Here is an 18,492-nt window from a genome sequence, read left to right on the forward strand (position 1 = left end):
ACTTGCAAGTCCTATTTAGAAGCTCTAAGTACATCAATTATATAGTAAGTGCTGAGTGCAGCTGCATGAACTTTCCTTTTGGATCTCAAAAGTCAAGCTGATTTAAGGATAGTCATTTTAGGGGAGATGAGAGGCTTTTAGCAGTGCTGTGTTAGGTGCCTTGATTACATAAGATATAAGATGTTAGGCCATGGGGTCTGTAAACTTTTAGAGGAAACAAAGCATTTTCTGTTTAAATTGAAACCCAGAGAGGCTTCTGTGATGCACTCCAGGTTGGTGGTAACATAAATGTGTTTGGATTCTTGATTATGTTCACTGCCTTAACTGCAAAGCAATTCCTTTCCTAAAAAAAGTGTTGAGGTGGTTTGCATTACTTGGGACTTCAGATACTTGCCACCCCAGTGTTGCACTCCAGTATGGCATCTCCCTAGTCACTGAAGGAGCAAGCATGGAAGCTGTGCTGATTACCAGCCTTGAAGGCGTATTGGTATCAGGCTAGTCTTTGGAAATGGATTGTAAGCTAATTTAGAGTCCATTTTCCTGCTATTTCAGCTCTGTTCTCACAGCACAGGCTCCTAGTACTGCTGTATTAGGGCCATGTCTTTGACTTTCAGTTGGAGAGCAAAGCATTCCAAAAGAGTGAAAATGTAAAACATGTCCAGCAGTATTTAGACATCTGTTGTGCATTAATTGCAAGAGTGATGAGCTGCTTGCAGAGCCCTGGTATTGTGTTAATAGTGTGCAAGTTTGGTTTGTTTGCTTCCTCTGGATCAGCTGAGCTCAGGCTTGCAAGCTTCTCTGAAGACTGTAGCAGTCATCCCCAATACCTGCCTCTTGGGCAGAATATTGTCTGAAGGACTTCCATGACCAAAGGAAGCAAACTCAGCTGAAACAAACCAGAACAAAATGTATCAGTAGATAGATGTTCAGTTCTCCTAACTCTGTATCTCTGTTCAGGGAGACAGGACTATTGGGAATATAATTGCTGTTGGGAATTGAAAGAGTTTACAGGAAGGACAGCTCTAAGATGTATATGTGATTATTTCTTTTTACTATTTTAGTGATGTTATCACAGACTTTTTTCAATATAGAAATTAAAAAAAAATCAAAGAAATCCTGTCTTTAGGCATGAAAGTCACCTGGAGACTAAAGGGGAACAAATGTATTTAAATTCCTGCAATTATGCATGAAACAGTTTGTAGGATAATTAGGAAAAAGCTATGTGAAAACAGCTTGTGCCATACTCCACTGAAAAATCTTGCAAGGCTTTGATTACTTGCTAATTATTCAGAGTGTTAGGAAAGCTGATTAAGCAGCTCTTTTCAGATTCTACCATGAAAGCAAAATAAGTAGCCCAGCAATCCCTTCTGTTATATTAGTACTGGGTTTGTTGTCAGATCTGTTATAAGACTAATTCTTCTGTGCAGAGGAATGTTCACAGCTGTGAACTGGCTTTCAGACCTGGTTTGTTCAGCTCCTGCTTAAAGAAGGAAGGGGTGAGGGCACTGCTGTGAAAAACAGGCTGGCAGGGAGAAAGAATAACCTGGCTTGTTTCTGCTATCTGTGCAGGTGTTTAAAAATTCTTAGAATAAATACTTTTGGACTTTATTTTCCCTTTATGACACAATCCTCACCTCTGGTCTAATTCAGTGTGTTGTAACTGTGGTTATCATTCAGTAAGCCAAGTGGTGGTGGATGAATAATTGAAGAACTTTGAATTGTAAAACTGTCTGGGATGGCTGTGTGCCAGGTACCTTGTACTTGTGGATGTTAGTACTGGTTTTTACAGTTCTGTAAACTGCCAGAAACTTCCTACATATCTACCAAACATGGGGAAGCAAGAGAATCTGTCTTCCTAGAGCTCATGTTCTGTTACCCCTTTTTTCCATTCCTCTGACCCTGTACTTTGGCTTACCAAGTGGAGTAGCATAATCAGACCCTTTTCTTTTGAAATTGCTGCTTCTCGTATGGAAGCTCTTCAATTCAGCACAGCTATTGGTGCCCTTGAGCTCTTGGGCCTAACTGCTGGTGGCAGCTGTGTCCTTTTCCTGTCTTTCAACAGGGTACAGAAAGTCCTTCATTTGCTCTTATTTCTGTAGAAATGCAGTGCTGGCTTTTTGATTCATGAGGGTAAATTTGGCCAGTTCTTGCTGTACTAGGCTAGACATTTTTGGGCTGTTTACAGTTTATTCTAACAAAGTATGTGTGTCTTTATTTCTGTAGAGATGTGGCACGTGTCTTCCATGTAGAAAATAATTATCCTTGCTGTCTGCACACTTTTTATCATCGGTAAAGGCAAGCTCCTCAAAGACTGAGGCAAATGACTGTCAAGCCTGTTAGTAGACACTGTCAAAGATCCAGCCTAGATCCTTCTTATCCTTTGTTTGCACACCAACCTATGCTGGGTGAGCAGGCTGCCTGATACCCAAAGACTTTTTCACTGTCACTGCTTTTCTCTTAGATGCAAGGAGATGAGTAGTCAGAAAAGCTGTCTTCAAGCTTTTCAGTGTTCTTTTCTTCCCCCTAATAGCAAGCAGTGTTTGATCCCTGTCAACTCCTAGGTGTTTTACTCTGGGAGGAACACTTCCAGGAGAATAATAAACTAGAAGAACAGTGTTACCCCTGAAGCTTTGGCAGGTGAACATGCTGAGAGGTAGAGGAGAGTGGCAGCTCCCTGTTGGTAAGTTGAAGCATTGACCTTGCAGAGAAGCAGCCTCGGGGGGTCTGAGTTTTTGCTGGGTGCTGTGGCATTGGCAGCAGCTTTGTGTTCTCCAGCTCTTATCAGCAAGGAGGAATCTAAGTGCTGTAAATCCTCATGCCTTGTTTTGACTAAAATACTTCTTGTAGTCACTGGTGGGGGGGAGGAGGGGTGTGATGGGTGCTTTACTAAATAAAAGCTTAAATGGTGAAGGAGGTGCTTTAGGCAAGGAAGCCAGTCTGTACTTTTAAATAGTTCTGACTTCATACAGGTACTGTGGGCAGCAAACAAACACTTCTCCATTTGTCTCCTTTTTTGAGATTCGGGGAATGTGGAAGCTTCATAACTTGCTTAATTTTTTTTCTTGCAATTTTTTTTTGTGGTGTCCTCATCACATTGAGCAGTCTAGCTGAGCTGATGCAGGAAAAGCTGCTTTCTACATGTTTGGGGTCAAGGGTTGAACCCTGCAGACTTTTGAGTTTCCTTGATTGAAATTCAGTTGGCATTCCCTAGCATCAAATAAAGGACTAGGCTCAAACAAAGTTTGATTTTTGTAAAGCATTCTTTAAATACCTCCAAACTGCTCTGTAAAGGGGAAAAATAATCTCTTACCTGTTGTAGTGCAGGCAAAGTTCTTAGAATGCCCTGACAAGTGGTAGGCTCTGTTTTCTCACCATTGGTCTCCAGTGTGCTATAGCACATAAAGGCCATGCAAGAGTTAATGTTTAAAGTGTTGATCTTCTCAGATGAAATGAAGCAATGCTCCAGAAATAAGCCTGTTGCTGAACTTCCACTTCACATCTTTGAGGACCTGAATGCTGATGCCTGCTAATAAAAATAGCACAGTTTTTATGTGCTTTGTGTGAGCTGCTTATACAGCTGCTGCTTTCCTAAATTCCTGCATACTGGATTATGTATGTGCTCTAAAATGATAATCTACTGCCTGAAAGCCACTAAACTTAATCTACAATCACATGCTGGAATTGTTTTAAATATTAACACACTAGGAAAATTTTTTGGGAAAACCTGGGAATTGTCTTGTTCTTGAGCACTGTGGGCAGCCACCTCTCAAGATGTGAAGCTGTGCTGCACAGCTGAAATGCAGGTTTGGAGCTCAAACCCCAACACTGGTGAGCAGATTTATATTACTGGCTGTGAATTCACTTAGCCACTTAAGAGTGATGAACTCTGTACTTGCTGGGCCATGTAAGTGACCTTCTATAATAAGTGACTACCATCCACAGGCCTGTTTTCCTGCCTGCCTTCTGTTGCACAGTCCTGTTACTGGAAGCTACAGGGCTGCTTACTGGAAGACATAACTGCTTCAAATATTAATCTTTATTCAGAGTGCCTGCTATCTATTACAACTGACCAATTCAAAACAGGGAAATGAATCATTTAAAAGCCTTTGGGTCTGGAGAAAGCTCGGAAGCCATTTTTGGTTTATAGAAATAAAAATCTCCATTTTTGGTACAACACAACTTTTCCTTCGGATTTTTTTTCAGTACATTCTTGTCTGGGTTATGTTATGCTGTCCTTGTCCCTGTGTGGAGGCCTTGGCAAGAGGTCCTCCTGGCTGGTGTTCACTGCTCAGCTCCTGTCACCATAAGCCACTATTGCGAAACGGTGAAGATGCTGCTTATGGACATGGTGTTTATTCCTGGGCTTTTGTACATCTGGGAGCAGCCTCTCTGGAACAGGACACTGAGGAATATGTACTGAGCTGTCTTTGTGCTGTGCTGGAATAATCTCTGCAGTACACTGCTTTTCAGAACCACTTCAATTTATAGCAGACAGGAAGGAGCTGGAAATCTTTTGTGTCCTTGAACACTTTCTTTGTTCCTACTTGTTATCAATGCTGGAGGGAAGTCACCTGCTTTTGAGTGAAGGACCCTTGTTTGGAAGACAAGGTTAAATTTAGCAGTAATTATAATTTTAGCATAAAATCTGAAGGGCAGTACTCAAATACTAAATACTGCTTAGGTACACAGTCTGCATGGTTGTTTCCCTGTGTTGCATCCTGCTGAACTCGTTTTCATAAGGTAAACCACAAGAAGAATGCCCTCAGTACATGCTCTTCTGTCTGCAGGATGATTGTTTTGGAGAAGCATCTTTTTTCAGCTGTTAGCCAGGAGGAATGTTGACTTCACTACAAAACAATCTGTTCCAGCTCTTGCTATCAGCACTGGGTAGTCAGGGGGTTTTTTTTTCAGCTGGGTCGAGGATAGAAATGTCTCTGGAACTGCTTTTCACATAATAGGCTTAAATAAAATTGATCTGATGTGTCCTTTCAGAGGGTAAAGGCTTTTGCACAATTCCTGGCAAGTTTTCTCCCTCACCAGTGTGGTATCATGCAGCTTCAGGTCTGAAGAGTTCTTTCAATGCCCTCTTCTTCAAATGGATTTAGTAAAAGCAAGCTGTAAGTCTGCACAAACCCTGTATAAAAAGATGGCCCATCCTTCAGTCTTGTACAGTCTTGCACCATTAGGTTCAGTACTTGCTCTTGGAAGAAGTTCTTGAAGACTTTTTTCTCAGTGAAAGACACAAAAGTCACATGAAGATTTCAAAAATAGATTTTGCTCATTGGCAAAATGGAGGGTCAACAGAAATAGTGTGACAGGCAGATCATATGAATGATTCTGCTATAGATTATAAGGATACCTTGTCCTGAAAACAGATTTTACCTGAATTCAGTAAAAGAGAGCAATCACTCTTTTACTGTAAAGGCTTTACAGGGTTTGTCATAGGTTAGATTGGCAACTTGTCTTGGTAGACAGAAGTATTATTTTTATTAGCTACTTGGCTTTGCATCTATCTGGTAAGGTAAATTCTAATCTGGTTTAGTTTTTCACTGATAATACAAGATCTGTGCTGTCTGGGCAACTTTTTTCCCTTTGCCTGTTAAAGTGTGGTGTTCAGTCTCCTGAGCCTGGATACTTAAGGGATGTGTTTTGCCTCACAAGTCTGTTGTTTAAAGGCTGATGGTCCTAAACAAAAAGACTGGTGAGGTAACAAATTTCTACCAGAGCGCTTGCATGTATTTTAGAGCTTCAACTGCTTTAAAACTTATGTGCAAACCAGAAATGTACTTAATGCCTCGGTAAAAGCTACAAGTTTCTGCATCAGAGTACTATGCACATTACTCATGCTGAAGTTTGGCCTTTGAATGTTTATCTAAAAGAATGTAGTTACATGCAGAGTGACTAACACAAGCCATCTTTGCTGCAGGCAGCGATGCTTAAGCAGCTGACTGGAGTTAGCATCTTAAAAGATAAGCTGAGCATTTTACTTGGTCCACAGGATGCTCAAACACTCATTCTGCAGGGAGCAACAGTGAGTGCTCCCTTGTCCATAGGGCTTCACACAGTTTTAGTTTTGAGGGAAATGTGGAAAAGGGATTCCTGCCTTGAATAAAAAACACGTCAAGGAAACTGCATGTGCTGTTTGCCTGAAAAGCAGTATAAAGGTTTGATTTATTGCAGATTAGTGCTTAGGTGACCTCCAGCTGGGTTATGCAGAGGTGGGTCTGGGGGTCTCTTTCCCCAGAGAAACCATCAGTGACCCAAAGAGGCAGTCTGTGGGAAGCAGTGTGCTTGGAATCATTTGCCTTTCTTTAAACTCTGGCAGTAGTGGTGAGGCTTTGAAGACTATTATAATTTCATCTCCAGCAACATCCTGTGGTATGTGCTGCTGCATCCAGTTCCAGTGGATGGCTGTAACCTATAGCTGGAAACTGAGCTGTAGATTAAACATGAGGATAGGACTGGTGCTTGCAGAGATCCTTGATTTTTGGTTTGTTTTGATTTTTTTCATGGTAGCAGTAATCAGTAATAGCTATATAACTTAGCTGCTGTAGCAGGACAGATTGCTTTGCTGTTAGCCCTATAGGGTAAGATTTGGGGTTAGTCTTTGATTTGCAAAGCACTGTATGGAAGCAGAATCACCAAAACTTACCAGTGCTTGTTCTCACCCAAGATTAGAAACCCTGTAGCAATGTTGATGTCTGAGTCTCTTCTAAAAGAGCTGAAAATTCTTATTATAGATTGTATTTGTCAGCTTCCCTGAGAAGGTGCTAGCAAACCTATCTGTAAAGGATGTCTGTGGAAGGAAAAAGACAAAAAGCCAGTCAAGCACTGTCTAGTGTGGAGTATGGCTACTGATATGAACTGGTGGTACAGTAAATGACTTGGTTGAAGCCAGCTGTTTTTCCTTATGTTAGGAGAGCAGTGTCTTCTTTCTGGCATAATAGTTGTGTTCAAAACCCTTGCACTGGGGTGTATGTGACTTGAGCAGAACCCTGTGTAGTTCTTGTGCAGCCTGGTTTAGTTTGACTGCCATATCCCAATGGATATCTACCCTGAATTGTGAGAATGGACCCACTGATTGCTTTCCACCTCCAGCAGCTATTGCAGAGGATGAGCTTGTCCAGCCTCTGTCACTGCTGGGAATCTGCACAGTTGTACGCTGTGCCTGGCAAGACCCAGGGCACAGATGCTGAGCTGACAGAAGAGGGGTGCTGCTCCTGGCCTTGCCTGGATGCTTTGAAAGCTTTATAGGTGAGTGATCAAATCCAGAATGCACTGAGGGCTAATTTACAGGGCTGTGAGCATCAGCTAGCAATGTTTGCAGCCTTTATTGAAGCAATGTCTGCTTCTCCAGAAATCAGTTTTGGATCTCTTCGGGAAGCACACTTGCAAAAATGAGTGGAACTACAGTGAACTGTTGTGTTGCTTTGACTGTAAGAAGTCCCCCTCAGATGAGGGATAGGAATGGGGGAGAAAGAGGGCATAGTGCTGCTCTTGTCTTGCTAAACAACCCTAAGTAGTTTTTATTTGATAGGAAGTCTTTTTAAGGAGTGTGGGGGGGAGGAGGGAGTTGCGGATATGACACATAAGAGCTGGCATGGGGAAAGGTCCAGCTGTATGAGTAGGTAGTGTCAGAGCACAAAGGTAGGGTTTCTGTCACATTCTAGTGGATTATGGTCTTAAGTAGTAAATTTGAGTCCTGAGCTGCCTAGCTTTTGTGAACAGGGAAGAACATGATCTCTGCTTCATATGCTCTTTAAAAGTCAAAAGGAATAATTGCAGGAAGCCCTCAATGCAACAGGGAGGGAGTTGCTAATCCCTCAGGATCCAAGGTGAAGTCAGAAGCTCTCAAGCTTCTTCTGGATACCCTGCTCTGTGCACCAGAGACCACAGTTCTTTAATTGGAAGTGTGTCCCTTGGGGTTGCTGTTCTCCTCAACAATAAATCATGCATGCTTTCCTGTTCAGAGCTGATGTAACTCTCTTTTTCAAGGCGTTGGCTCAGTTTCCTTCCCTGAGTGACCAGGTGACTTGCCCACATGGTGGTGGTGCTAGGGCACAGTATGTTTCCTGTTAAACCACTTGCAGCTCTGCTTGTGCTAAAAAAATCTGATAACTAAGCCTTTAATGCTTTCCAGCTCATAGCTGTGTTTCTCATGTATCTTTTTTGAGGGCCTGTAAGCCAGGAAAAGAGAGACAATCTGCTTTGTCACATAGCTTTAATATACCCTTGATAAGTATAAGTAATTGGTAGACTCACCCCTCTTACTGAAAGGGATTTGTTATTCAGTGGAGTTCAATCAGTTCTGACTGGTTCTCTTAACACTGTCCTGGTTTTTACCTAATTCTGAAATGCAAAATCAACCTGTACTGTGCTCTTTGCTTAACTTAGTTAAGCAGTTCTGTGGTCCCAACTAACAAGTCTTGGGGCTTTCGATTTTTGGGAACTTTGAGTGAATCCTGTTGTTTCTGCCACTGGCTTGTACAGTCAAGTACTTACACAAGTTCATGTGGCTCAACCCAGGAGGCTTTAGTGTTTCAATTAAAACAGATTTACAGCACTGTACAGTTCTGGAGGTCACTTTGGTTGGTTGGCAACATGCACTCCTGATCTCACCAAGGCACAAGGCCTCTGTGTATTCAGTGAGAAGCATTTGTTCCTCTAATATCTCAATATAGGGAATGTCTTGGTTTTGGCTGCTGCTATCAGTGCTGATTTTTCAGCTTTGAGTGTTTTGGGCTCTACTCTTGTGTAAAGCTGCAAAGATCACTGCTGCCAGTTCAGTCAGAGCAAAAACAATTCCATATTTGTTACTATGTTTGGGAGCTGGTGAGGGATTTGTAATGGGAATGTTTGTGTTCTCAAGGGCTCGTTAACACAGCAGGGGTAAGCAATTAAATTACTGCCTTTCAGGTACATTCCACCCCTCATCTGGGGAAAGAGTGGACATATCCAGACAGCTCTTTATGGAAAAATGGGGAGAGTGAGATCACCACATCCATATGGACTTCGCAAGTACCTCACGATGCCAGATGGAGCAACAGCCACCTTTGATCTCTTTGAGCCATGCTCTGAGCACTGCACTGGAGGTCAGTCCAACAGCTGCTGGCTGCATCTAGCTGCTAACCTTGATTCTGTGCTCTGGGGGACAGATGAGGATAGAGCCCATGGCTCCCATTTGGCCCTGAGAAATGCAGATTTCTTTTTTTAAACTGTCAGTATTGAGATCTTCATGGTACAGTGCTGTGCTAGTACAGTTATCTTACTGAAGAGAATCTGAGCAGTGCTTCTCTAATAAGATAAAAATTCAGTGGCTAGAGCTCGTAATGTTGGAGCTTGGCACATGAGAGTTACAGTTAATTTGAAGTGCATATGATAATCCTAAATGTAATTTACTGTGCTTACTTGAATTACAGCAATTACTTTCTTGGTTGATGAAATGATATCTTGTTAAACTAGTGAACAGTGTCAGCAGATCAAATATCATTAGATTAGCCACAAAGTAGATGATGGTTAATGTCAGCTGATCAGAATGTCTGTGCTTCATTTGGAAGATGTGTATTACACCCAGCTCTAGAAGGGAAATAGCATAACCAGTCTGCTTGGAGTGCTGGGCTGCACAGCTTCCACACACAACAGTCACAGCAGGCTGTCAGAAGGCAGAACATGTGTAACATCAAAAATGTCCTTCAGACAGCAGAATGAACTCTTGGTCTCTAGGCAGTGCCTGGAGAAGAGAACTGTTTGCACAGCTTTCCCTGAAGTTAAAAACTGTTCATCTCCCATAGCATCAATTACTTTTTCACATCTGTAGTGCTAGAGCTGCTGGTCTCCTGTCCCATACAGGATTTTTGGCAGACTAGTAGGAATTCTAGCTTGCTTGTGGTAGGTGGTTTCCCACGGCTCTGAAATGGAAATCTTCTGACTCTCTTAATTTGCATGAAGTGACATTTACTTAACTTCCCTCTCTTTCTGAGCACAGAGGATGTCACGATGGTGATCTGCCCAGGGATTGCTAACCACAGTGAGAAGCAGTATATCCGCACCTTTGTTGACTATGCCCAGAAAAATGGGTACAGATGTGCTGTCCTGAATCACTTGGGAGCCCTGCCAAACATTGAGCTCACTTCACCACGGATGTTCACTTATGGTAGGTATTTTGTGGTACCTGGGGAACTTACTTCCAAGCTCATGAAACTTGTAGGGGTTGATCAGCCTCCTTCAGGATAACAGAACTGCTGTACCCCAATGGGGGTAAAACAATATTGTACTGTTCCTTAAGAACTAAACTGAACTTTGATGAAAGGAAGCTAATACTAAATTCACTTTTGTCTCTTCTGCCAGCTCTTACACATGTATTCTCATCAAGGAGGCAGTTTTTTGTAAGAAAACTTTCTTTGGGAAAACAATCCTTTATTGCCAACCCAGAGCCTGTTCAAATGATTTTAGAGATACTGAATTTGCCAGTTTCATGGAATGTGAAACAAACCTGTCCCTGAAGGATAAATGCCACTTCTGAGGCTTTGTACAATGTAACTTGAGAGGAGTTTCTACCAGCCTATCCAGAAAGTACACTTATATCTTAGGAGGGACATGTGAGGACTTGCTCCTGGATGTAACACAAGTCAGCAACAGTTCAGAAGTATGACAGTAAAGCTACAGAAATGGTAGTGCTTAGCTGCCATGATTATGGGTCTCACCTTGAGTAAAAGGAAGTCTTTTTTAACCTAGAAATTAAAAGGAATAAATGCTTTGAAACTGTGTGAAGGGTGACTCCAGCTAGTCTTAATTGCCCTTTTGGTGAGTAATGTGACCTTTGTAGAATGGGGCCTCTTTGCCTGTGACCTAATCTGTTTGTTCCTGAGCTCTCTTGAGCCCTCATCTCCCTCTTTACTGTATCTATAGGTACCCTGTCAACTGTGTGTTTAGAAGATTTGTGTTAGGTTTTGGTTTTTTAAAGTTAGCTAAACCACTGCTTAGATTTTGGACTAACAGAATAGTTACCTTGCACAGTTAAATTGTCAAAACAGAAGTACAGTGCTTCGAGGTGCCAAGTCTGGCAGGCAAGTAGGCTGTAATGCTTTGTTGCTTGTTTTAGAATTATTAAATATACTCCTCTTTGGGAAACACTTCAGGAATACCAAATACCCTCATTTGTAGTGAGGCCCTAGGCTGCAAGACTACCATGTCTTGAAAATTAAATTTCTACTTGTTAAAGCATTTGCTATTTTGATAAAAGAGTTTGCTTTCATGGAGCTTTGCTTTAGACCCTAGGGTGTTATTCTGTAGTGTATCTTTTGAGACATACCTTTCTGAGTCTTTTATAGCCTTGGAAAGGGTAAAGAATGCCTAGCACTTCCTTTGAGTAAGACAGTAAATCATTTGGCAGAGTTGCTTGTTAAGTGCCAGCAAGTCCAGTAGACTTTACTCTGCCTCCTACCCAAATAACTCAGTGCCCTTTTAGCTTTGCTGTATTCCAGGCATGCTTGTTGAAGAGCAAGTAGCCTGAATTTGGGATTCGCTGAATCCCAACCTCTATATCAAGCTTGACGTGTTGCTTTTCTAGTTTTGGGTTTCTGAGCTGCCCTGAAGTCACAAAGGTCTAACACTAAAGTATTTTGACCTCTGGCTTCTTCCAGAGAAAACCAGAGCAATGCAGAATTTGTAGTCTTGAAGATAATGAATTAAGAGTGTTCACAAGGAAGTGCCCAAACCCTGCTGAAACACTCAGCCAGAAGTCAGAACTAAGCATGAGCTAAGCTCCACAGGATGCACAGATGTATGAACACATCTGAATCAGAGCTGTTAAAACCTTAAGGCTATTGAAAAGTCAGAAAGGGTAAAAAGCTGAATTTAAGGCATGCAACTGAAGCTTCAAGTGAGAATTTAAATATATTAGAAGATGTTTTTTAACTTTGTTCTTCTTTTTAGGATGTACCTGGGAATTTGGTGCCATGGTGAATTATATCAAGAAGACCTACCCTCAGACCCAGCTGGTTGTTGTGGGCTTCAGCCTGGGTGGAAACATAGTGTGCAAATACCTGGGAGAGAGCCAGGCCAACCAGGAGCGAGTCCTATGCTGTGTCAGCTTGTGCCAGGGGTACAGTGCACTGAGGTGGGTCTGGAGCCTTCCCCATGCTGCTCTCTTCTTGTGGGAGTGGGGAGATCTTTGGAAGGGCAGGGTGAAGATGGATGTTTCTCTTACACTGAACTGGTCTGACAGACTGAGTGTGTAGGGTGGCACACTCCTGATGGAGCAGCTGAAGCTTTGTTGACTTGTAAGCAGAAGTAAACTTGTCAGCAATGCAAACAGGTTTTGTGTACCTGGTGAGATACATGCTGGCAGCTTCTGGACTGTGCATGTGATGCTGTCTCATGGCTACAGTGTCCTAAGAGGAGGCATTCCCTGTGCAGTCCTGGTGTAATTAACCAGGCAGGCTGGGCAGCGTGACCAGCTGCTGAGCTGATGCCAGGTTTGCAAGCAATAGTTTACACTGTCTCATCACTCTGAGAAATATCCTGTTGTTCATAATAGCTTGTTTGACTTCAGTGTGCACTTTCATCTGGCAGCTCTTACCTGGGGAGACTGGAAAGACACAGCACATTCTGTCAGTCTCTGCTCCCCTCTTAGTGTGTGTCACTGAAACAGTGCTGTGGGCTGATCAGGGGATGGAGAGGTGCTTGCAGCTGTGTTATAGGAGTGGGGAAGGTGAGGGGGAAAATTATTCCAGATTTCAGATTTCAGCCCTAAAATCTGAAAATATTAATGCCTTCCCACCTGGAAGCCAAAGCTGTGACACTTGAGGAGCTGTGATGGCTTCAGTTGCATGTACTGATGGAGGGTCCAGGCACAGCAGTGCTGCTTGAAAACTGGACTCAACTAATGTGCTTTGACCTTGGCATATATGCACAGGTAATGAAGATTAAAACCCTGTAACTGGCTAAGCTGCTGTTTTCAGTTTTACTGTTTGTACATGTGGACAGTTACTAAGGTGTATCTGACTGCAGGAATTTACCTGCAGTTTTGAGCCATGAGATGACGTAGAAGGCAAAAGAGACTGTTGAGACTCGGGTATTTGAGTCAAGATCCTTTGGGCTGATGAATGGTGAAACTGTGGCAGGTGTTTGAGGGGCTTGCTATGGAATTCAGCCTCACAGACTGCCCTGGTCAGAGTAGCTGGAACTCTTGATGCTGATGATGCTCTGCCTGTAGGGACTAATTAGTTATTCAGCAGTCTGAAGACACCTTTTCTGAATTGGGCTCTTACAGGTAAAAACAAAAAGCTTTTCTGGAAGCACTAAGATATGAATAAAAGCTTGATATGTATGTAATATTCCAGCTATCTAATTCCTTTTGAGGTCAGATGTGACTACTGCTAAAAAAGTGTATAATCTGCTGCTAGTTTACACCCTTAAAGTCTGAACAGATGCTACAGGAACAGCTGTTCTGTTTTGTTTCAAGTAAAATGTTCTTAGTTGTCCTGGGGTTCTGGCATAGAGCACAGAGCATCCTTTTGAAGCCAGCTCCTTAATTGCAACCATCAGACAGGGTTTGCAGGGATAATATCTGGCTGTGTTCCACTTGGTTCATCTTCTACAATTATGCAATATTGTATTCCTGATTTCCAAAATGCTGTTGTGAGTAATGCTGTTATGCTTGCATGGCAAGGACAACCTGATTAACAATTCTCCACTTGGATATTTGTGTGGAAAAACAACTCAGTTGGGTTTTTTTCCCCCCTGAGTTTAATGCACCCTCATCATGTGGGTTGTGTGGATTATTGAGCTCTTGCCTCCACCTGCTGGGTAAATATATCCTAGCAAACCTCCTGCCACAAAACATCTGCTCTGGATTACTGGACAGCCAGCAGGAAGGCTTTTTAGGTCTTGTGTCTCCCTTCTTAGTGTCTGCATCTGCTCAAAGTGCTAATTAGCTGAAGAGCTAGGGGAAGCCAACATCTACTGAGCAAAAGTCAGGAGGAGGGACAGAGGGCCTTGTGCCCTGGTTATAGAAGTGGCAGGGAGGAGGCCCAAAGCACCTCCAGGTAGAAGCCACTGCCTTCCTGGGCTTGGTCTGGTACATTCAAATAGCTGGCTTCAGCCTTCAGGGCTACATGGAAGTGGATTATGCTGGCAATGTGACCAATTCGTTTACAATTTCTTTTTTGTTATTATTATTATTTATATTGGTTTGTCCAGCATTTATTTCCCAAATTACTTTCATAAGCGAAGGAAAATAGTTTTAGTGAGCAAGGTGAACCAAGGATCTCAAACACTAAATCCTTTCCAGAGCAGCAGCAATGCTGGGATCTGCCAGAAGAATGAGACTCTTAGTTTAGTGAATTAACAGAGTCTAGGGAATGTGTTCCCTCAGGCTAAACAGGGACAGGTCTCCTTATTCCTTAATCTCTGCCTGCATAGGCTTGATTCTGCTTCTTGATCTTGTGGAATGCATCTTCACCATAGCTACAGGCTGTGGGGAGAGACCTCAGCTCTGAAACCAGGGCAGTCCTCAAAATACTGGAAGCTGCCTGTGTTGTTTTTTTTTTTTAATGCTTGCATCCCTTCATTTTAGGAGTACTGCTGTACACCACAGGAACTGCAGGGAAATGTAGTAGTTTTAACTTCAAACATCTTGTAATAACTTAATAGGTTTGCTTGGAAAACCTTTTGTGAAGAAAGAAATGTGCATTTTCCTGTCTTCTTTCATTTTTCTGCCCTGGTATAAATGTGGTTGGTGTAGCCTGGCTAGACAAAAAGGTAATGGATTTTTCTTTTTTTAATCCATACTCTCCAGCATGGCTTATTACAAGAAAACAGCTTTCTTCTGCCTGGTAGGGGACTTGCAGGCTATAGCTTGGAAGGTCATGCTAAATCTACAGTAGTTCTCATGGTATGTTAATGTTTAGGTGGTAGGAGAGCTTCGGTAGCCGAAACTGCTCCCAGCATTCTTCAGTCTCTCAGTAAATGAGTGTGTTCCCTCAGTAACAGCAAACCCTGCTAGGAGTAAAGCTCTAACCTGCCCATGACCCTGCAGAGCAAAGGAATGCTGGTATCTGGCAGAGCTCACACAACTCTGGATGGCTTAAATTCTGTTTTAACAACAGATAAGCTGTGAAGCGCTCTTCTGCTTTGAGAATAGGTAAAGACTTCAACCCAGATGCCACTTGCAGCTGCAACTAGTATTTATTCCTACAGTTCCTGCCAATGAACTGAAACAATAATAGTATCTGTACATATTGGAAACACCTGCACAAATTATTTCCTCTGCAGAGCTGTATTACACAATAGACAACACTGTTGAGCAACAGGTTTTATCCCTTTCCTTGAAAGTCCCGTTACGTAAATTATGTTAAACTTCTGCAAAGGGATACTAAAATCCTCTTGTCAGTGTTGTGGATCTTGACTGATGGCTCTTAAATGCTCTGATCCAAACTGCTAATTGCATTGTGCAAGATGACACTGCAGATCTGTTTTCTGATACTAACAAACTTCATCAAAGTGGAAGTCATTTCCTGGAAAAGGTTAAGCTGTGGCAGGGAAGGCCTGGAGATTTGTTTACACAACCCCCAGGCTGCCATGAGATGTTAACAGTGTATTAATCTGATCTTTCAAGAGCTCCATTAACAACTTTGTTTGTTCTGCACGGTGTTTTTTCTAGGGCACAGGAAACCTTCATGCAGTGGGATCATTGTAGAAGATTTTATAACTTCCTCATGGCAGACAACATGAAGAAAATCATCCTTTCTCACAGGTACTAAAGTACATCACTCACACTGACAGTATTGATTGGATCACTTGCTGTGTTGGTTTTGTCTGCCTGATCCTTTAAAAAAGGACTCCTGTAAAGTTTAGCACAAGTTCCTTGGTGGATCTTTAGATGAACCAACAGAAGGTGAAGCCATATCAATCTCATTATACCGTAAAATATACAAATAAGCTTTGGTCATCTTGTTAGAAGAATGACTTTGCTGTCTTTTTGTGTTCTGTGGAAACTTGCTTAATGAATAAACAAGACATGCACAGGAAAACATTGCAATTAAACTTCAAAGTGGAGTATTCTGCATCTGTTTCACTTCTAGCCAAAGAATTCCCTATTGAAGGAGTCTCTTGTTCTGCCACCTACCTGAGGTAGGACTAATCTTCAAGATCTGCTAGATGGAGTTGCTGCTTATCAAATAAGCAAATAGTCAAACCTGTAGCTCTGGCTTCTAGCTGTTCCTCTAGAAAGATCATGTAGCCAGCAAAACACTTAACATTGCTGTTCCTGGAGTGCAAGTGTACTGTAGGATCCTTGTGCTTCTATTGCTGATCTGTGCCTCTTGCATAACAATGAAATTTGTGTGCTAAACAGGTGACATGCTTGATGTTGGTATTTTCCCCATCAAAAGTTCTCTGGGTGGTACTTTCTAGGCAAAAAAGTACCTCATCTGTGTGTATTGGAAGTTACCTGACTGAAGGGAAATATCTGAAGACCTATTTCACTGAAGGAACGTATGTCACTTCAGACTTCTGGCTCTTTGTTTACACTCCTGTGCAGTATGAAACACTTGTAGAAGGAGAGTAGTCAGTGTAGGATGATCCATGTAATTCATTCCAGGTTTACAAATATTTAGACAACTTGAACAAATTTGACATGTGAAGTTAGGTAAGCTCCCATTAAAAGTTACTTAAATTCTTAACCCAGGAAAAGCTGGTGCTGGCTTGAAAGGAAATGTCTTAAGTAAACTTTTTCCATAATCATTTGTGCTCTAACTCGCCCAAATCAAACCTGGTTTCCCTCCTGCTCTGCCATGCAGCTGCCTCTCAAAGAGAATAAAAATCCCTTTCCAACTTGTGGCTTTTGTGCTGTTTGTTAGGGAAGAAGTTTGTTCTGATAAAGAAACACATCCTCCCTTGAGGGTAATAACCAATTATGACAACTGTCCATAGTAAATAACTTTCTGCTAAGGTAATACCCTGAGTAATTTCTGTGTGTGAGGTAGCCTGAAGTCTGTGCTGGGAGGCTTTAGAACCAGATGGTGCAGGAGATGCTGTGCCCAGCATTGCTGGTGCTCTCACCCATACCATCCACAGCTTTGGTCTGAAGCCAAAGAACCCTCCCTCTAGCATGTAGCCTCTAGTCCAAATACCCTTAGTGCTCTCTGTTCTGGGAAGTTTCTTTTAAAAGAAACCCTCATTCAGATTTTCAGTAGATAAGGAAAACATTTTTTCCTACAAGGAGGCTGCTAGAGTTTGTCTTGCTGCAAAGGTAAGTGAACAAATAAGCTGTTCTTGCTCCTAAGAAAGCCTCATGTTTATGTAGCCCACTTGTAATCTTATCTTGTCAGATTTGGTAAACTCAGTTGCCCTTGAGCAGGTCATGGTTTTGCTGCCCTTGTGTTATTTGGATGTAATTCTTGATGTCACTCTTCCAGGCAAGCTCTTTTTGGAGATAACATGAAGAAGCCACAAAGCCTGTCAGATGCTGATCTGGGCAAGCTCTATACAGCAACATCACTTATGCAGATCGACGATAACGTTATGAGGTATGAAGGGCAATTCTCTGCTCCCCTATAGAACTCAAAGTACCTTCTCTTCCCAGTGCTACTCTTGCATTCCCCTTGCTGTGCCTGCAGGAGTCTGCTGAAATACAGTGTACACAACTTCAAATTCTTACTTGCCTCCACATTGAAGAAAACTTAGCAGAGGAAAAAAAAAATCAACAAAAAACAGCTTACTGTTTACAGTCACAGCTTCTTTAAAATCATCCAGGAGGCATTTATTTATTTATTGGTAACAGCTGAACTTGAAGCCTTCACTAAGGTAGGAAAAGGCCAGCTCTGCTGCCAAGCTCTAGCAACCAAAAAAAGAAAAGGGAATGTGGAAAGCAGCTCAGAACTGCTCATGGATTTCCTTAGCTCTGTTTGAAAAATCTTCTCCCCATAAAACACTTCTGCTTTCTCAATACACAATAGGGTTGGCTGAGATAATGCAACCTTTGTTATTTATCATACTAACACCTAATTTAAGTGCTCTGCTCTAATAAGCAGTAGCCTGTTACTGCCTGTGTCCCTGACAGCAAGACAGCACTTTAAGTGGCAGTGTTCATATCATGGCATGTTCTGTATCAGGCATTGACCCCTTTCCAAAATAAAGCTGTAAAGTGTTAGCTAAAAAGTGATGACACTTTTGGCAAACTGGGAATATGGTTGGCTGCTTATTAAAAAAACATTCCTTGGGAAATCTCCCTGCTTGTCCCCCATCCCTGAGGCTTTTCTAGTTTGGACCAACAGATACGTTGCCCCTTATTTGAAAAAAAAAAAAAAAGCATTTGAATATAGGCTTACTGAATTCTTAGTTTGGGATGGTGTGAAGGGATTTGGCAAATAAGTGGAACCACAGTGAATTCTGGGGAACTTGTCCAGTAAGTTTGAGGTTTATAAGCTGTGCTGGGTTTGTATTTTAAAAGACTTTTATGGAAAGATGAACAAGATCCTGACTTTTTCG

At 42.1% G+C, this 18,492-nt stretch overlaps 1 protein-coding gene across 4 annotated transcripts in view; it reads left to right on the forward strand.

The window, feature by feature from the left end:
* ABHD2 (abhydrolase domain containing 2, acylglycerol lipase) overlaps nt 1-18,492 on the forward strand; it is a 37,780-nt gene that overhangs the window by 11,756 nt on the left and 7,532 nt on the right. For all 4 annotated transcript variants that reach the window (XM_023933888.2, XM_086848890.1, XM_086848892.1 and 1 more), the window contains 5 exons: nt 8,917-9,092; nt 9,986-10,153; nt 11,935-12,118; nt 15,665-15,757; nt 17,421-17,531. In XM_023933888.2, the coding sequence (XP_023789656.1) occupies nt 8,917-9,092; nt 9,986-10,153; nt 11,935-12,118; nt 15,665-15,757; nt 17,421-17,531 (732 nt within the window). The remainder of the gene's footprint in view (nt 1-8,916; nt 9,093-9,985; nt 10,154-11,934; nt 12,119-15,664; nt 15,758-17,420; nt 17,532-18,492) is intronic.

Source organism: Cyanistes caeruleus, chromosome 13 (assembly GCF_971803275.1).
Source record: "Cyanistes caeruleus chromosome 13, bCyaCae1.hap1.1, whole genome shotgun sequence".
NCBI lineage: Eukaryota > Metazoa > Chordata > Aves > Passeriformes > Paridae > Cyanistes > Cyanistes caeruleus.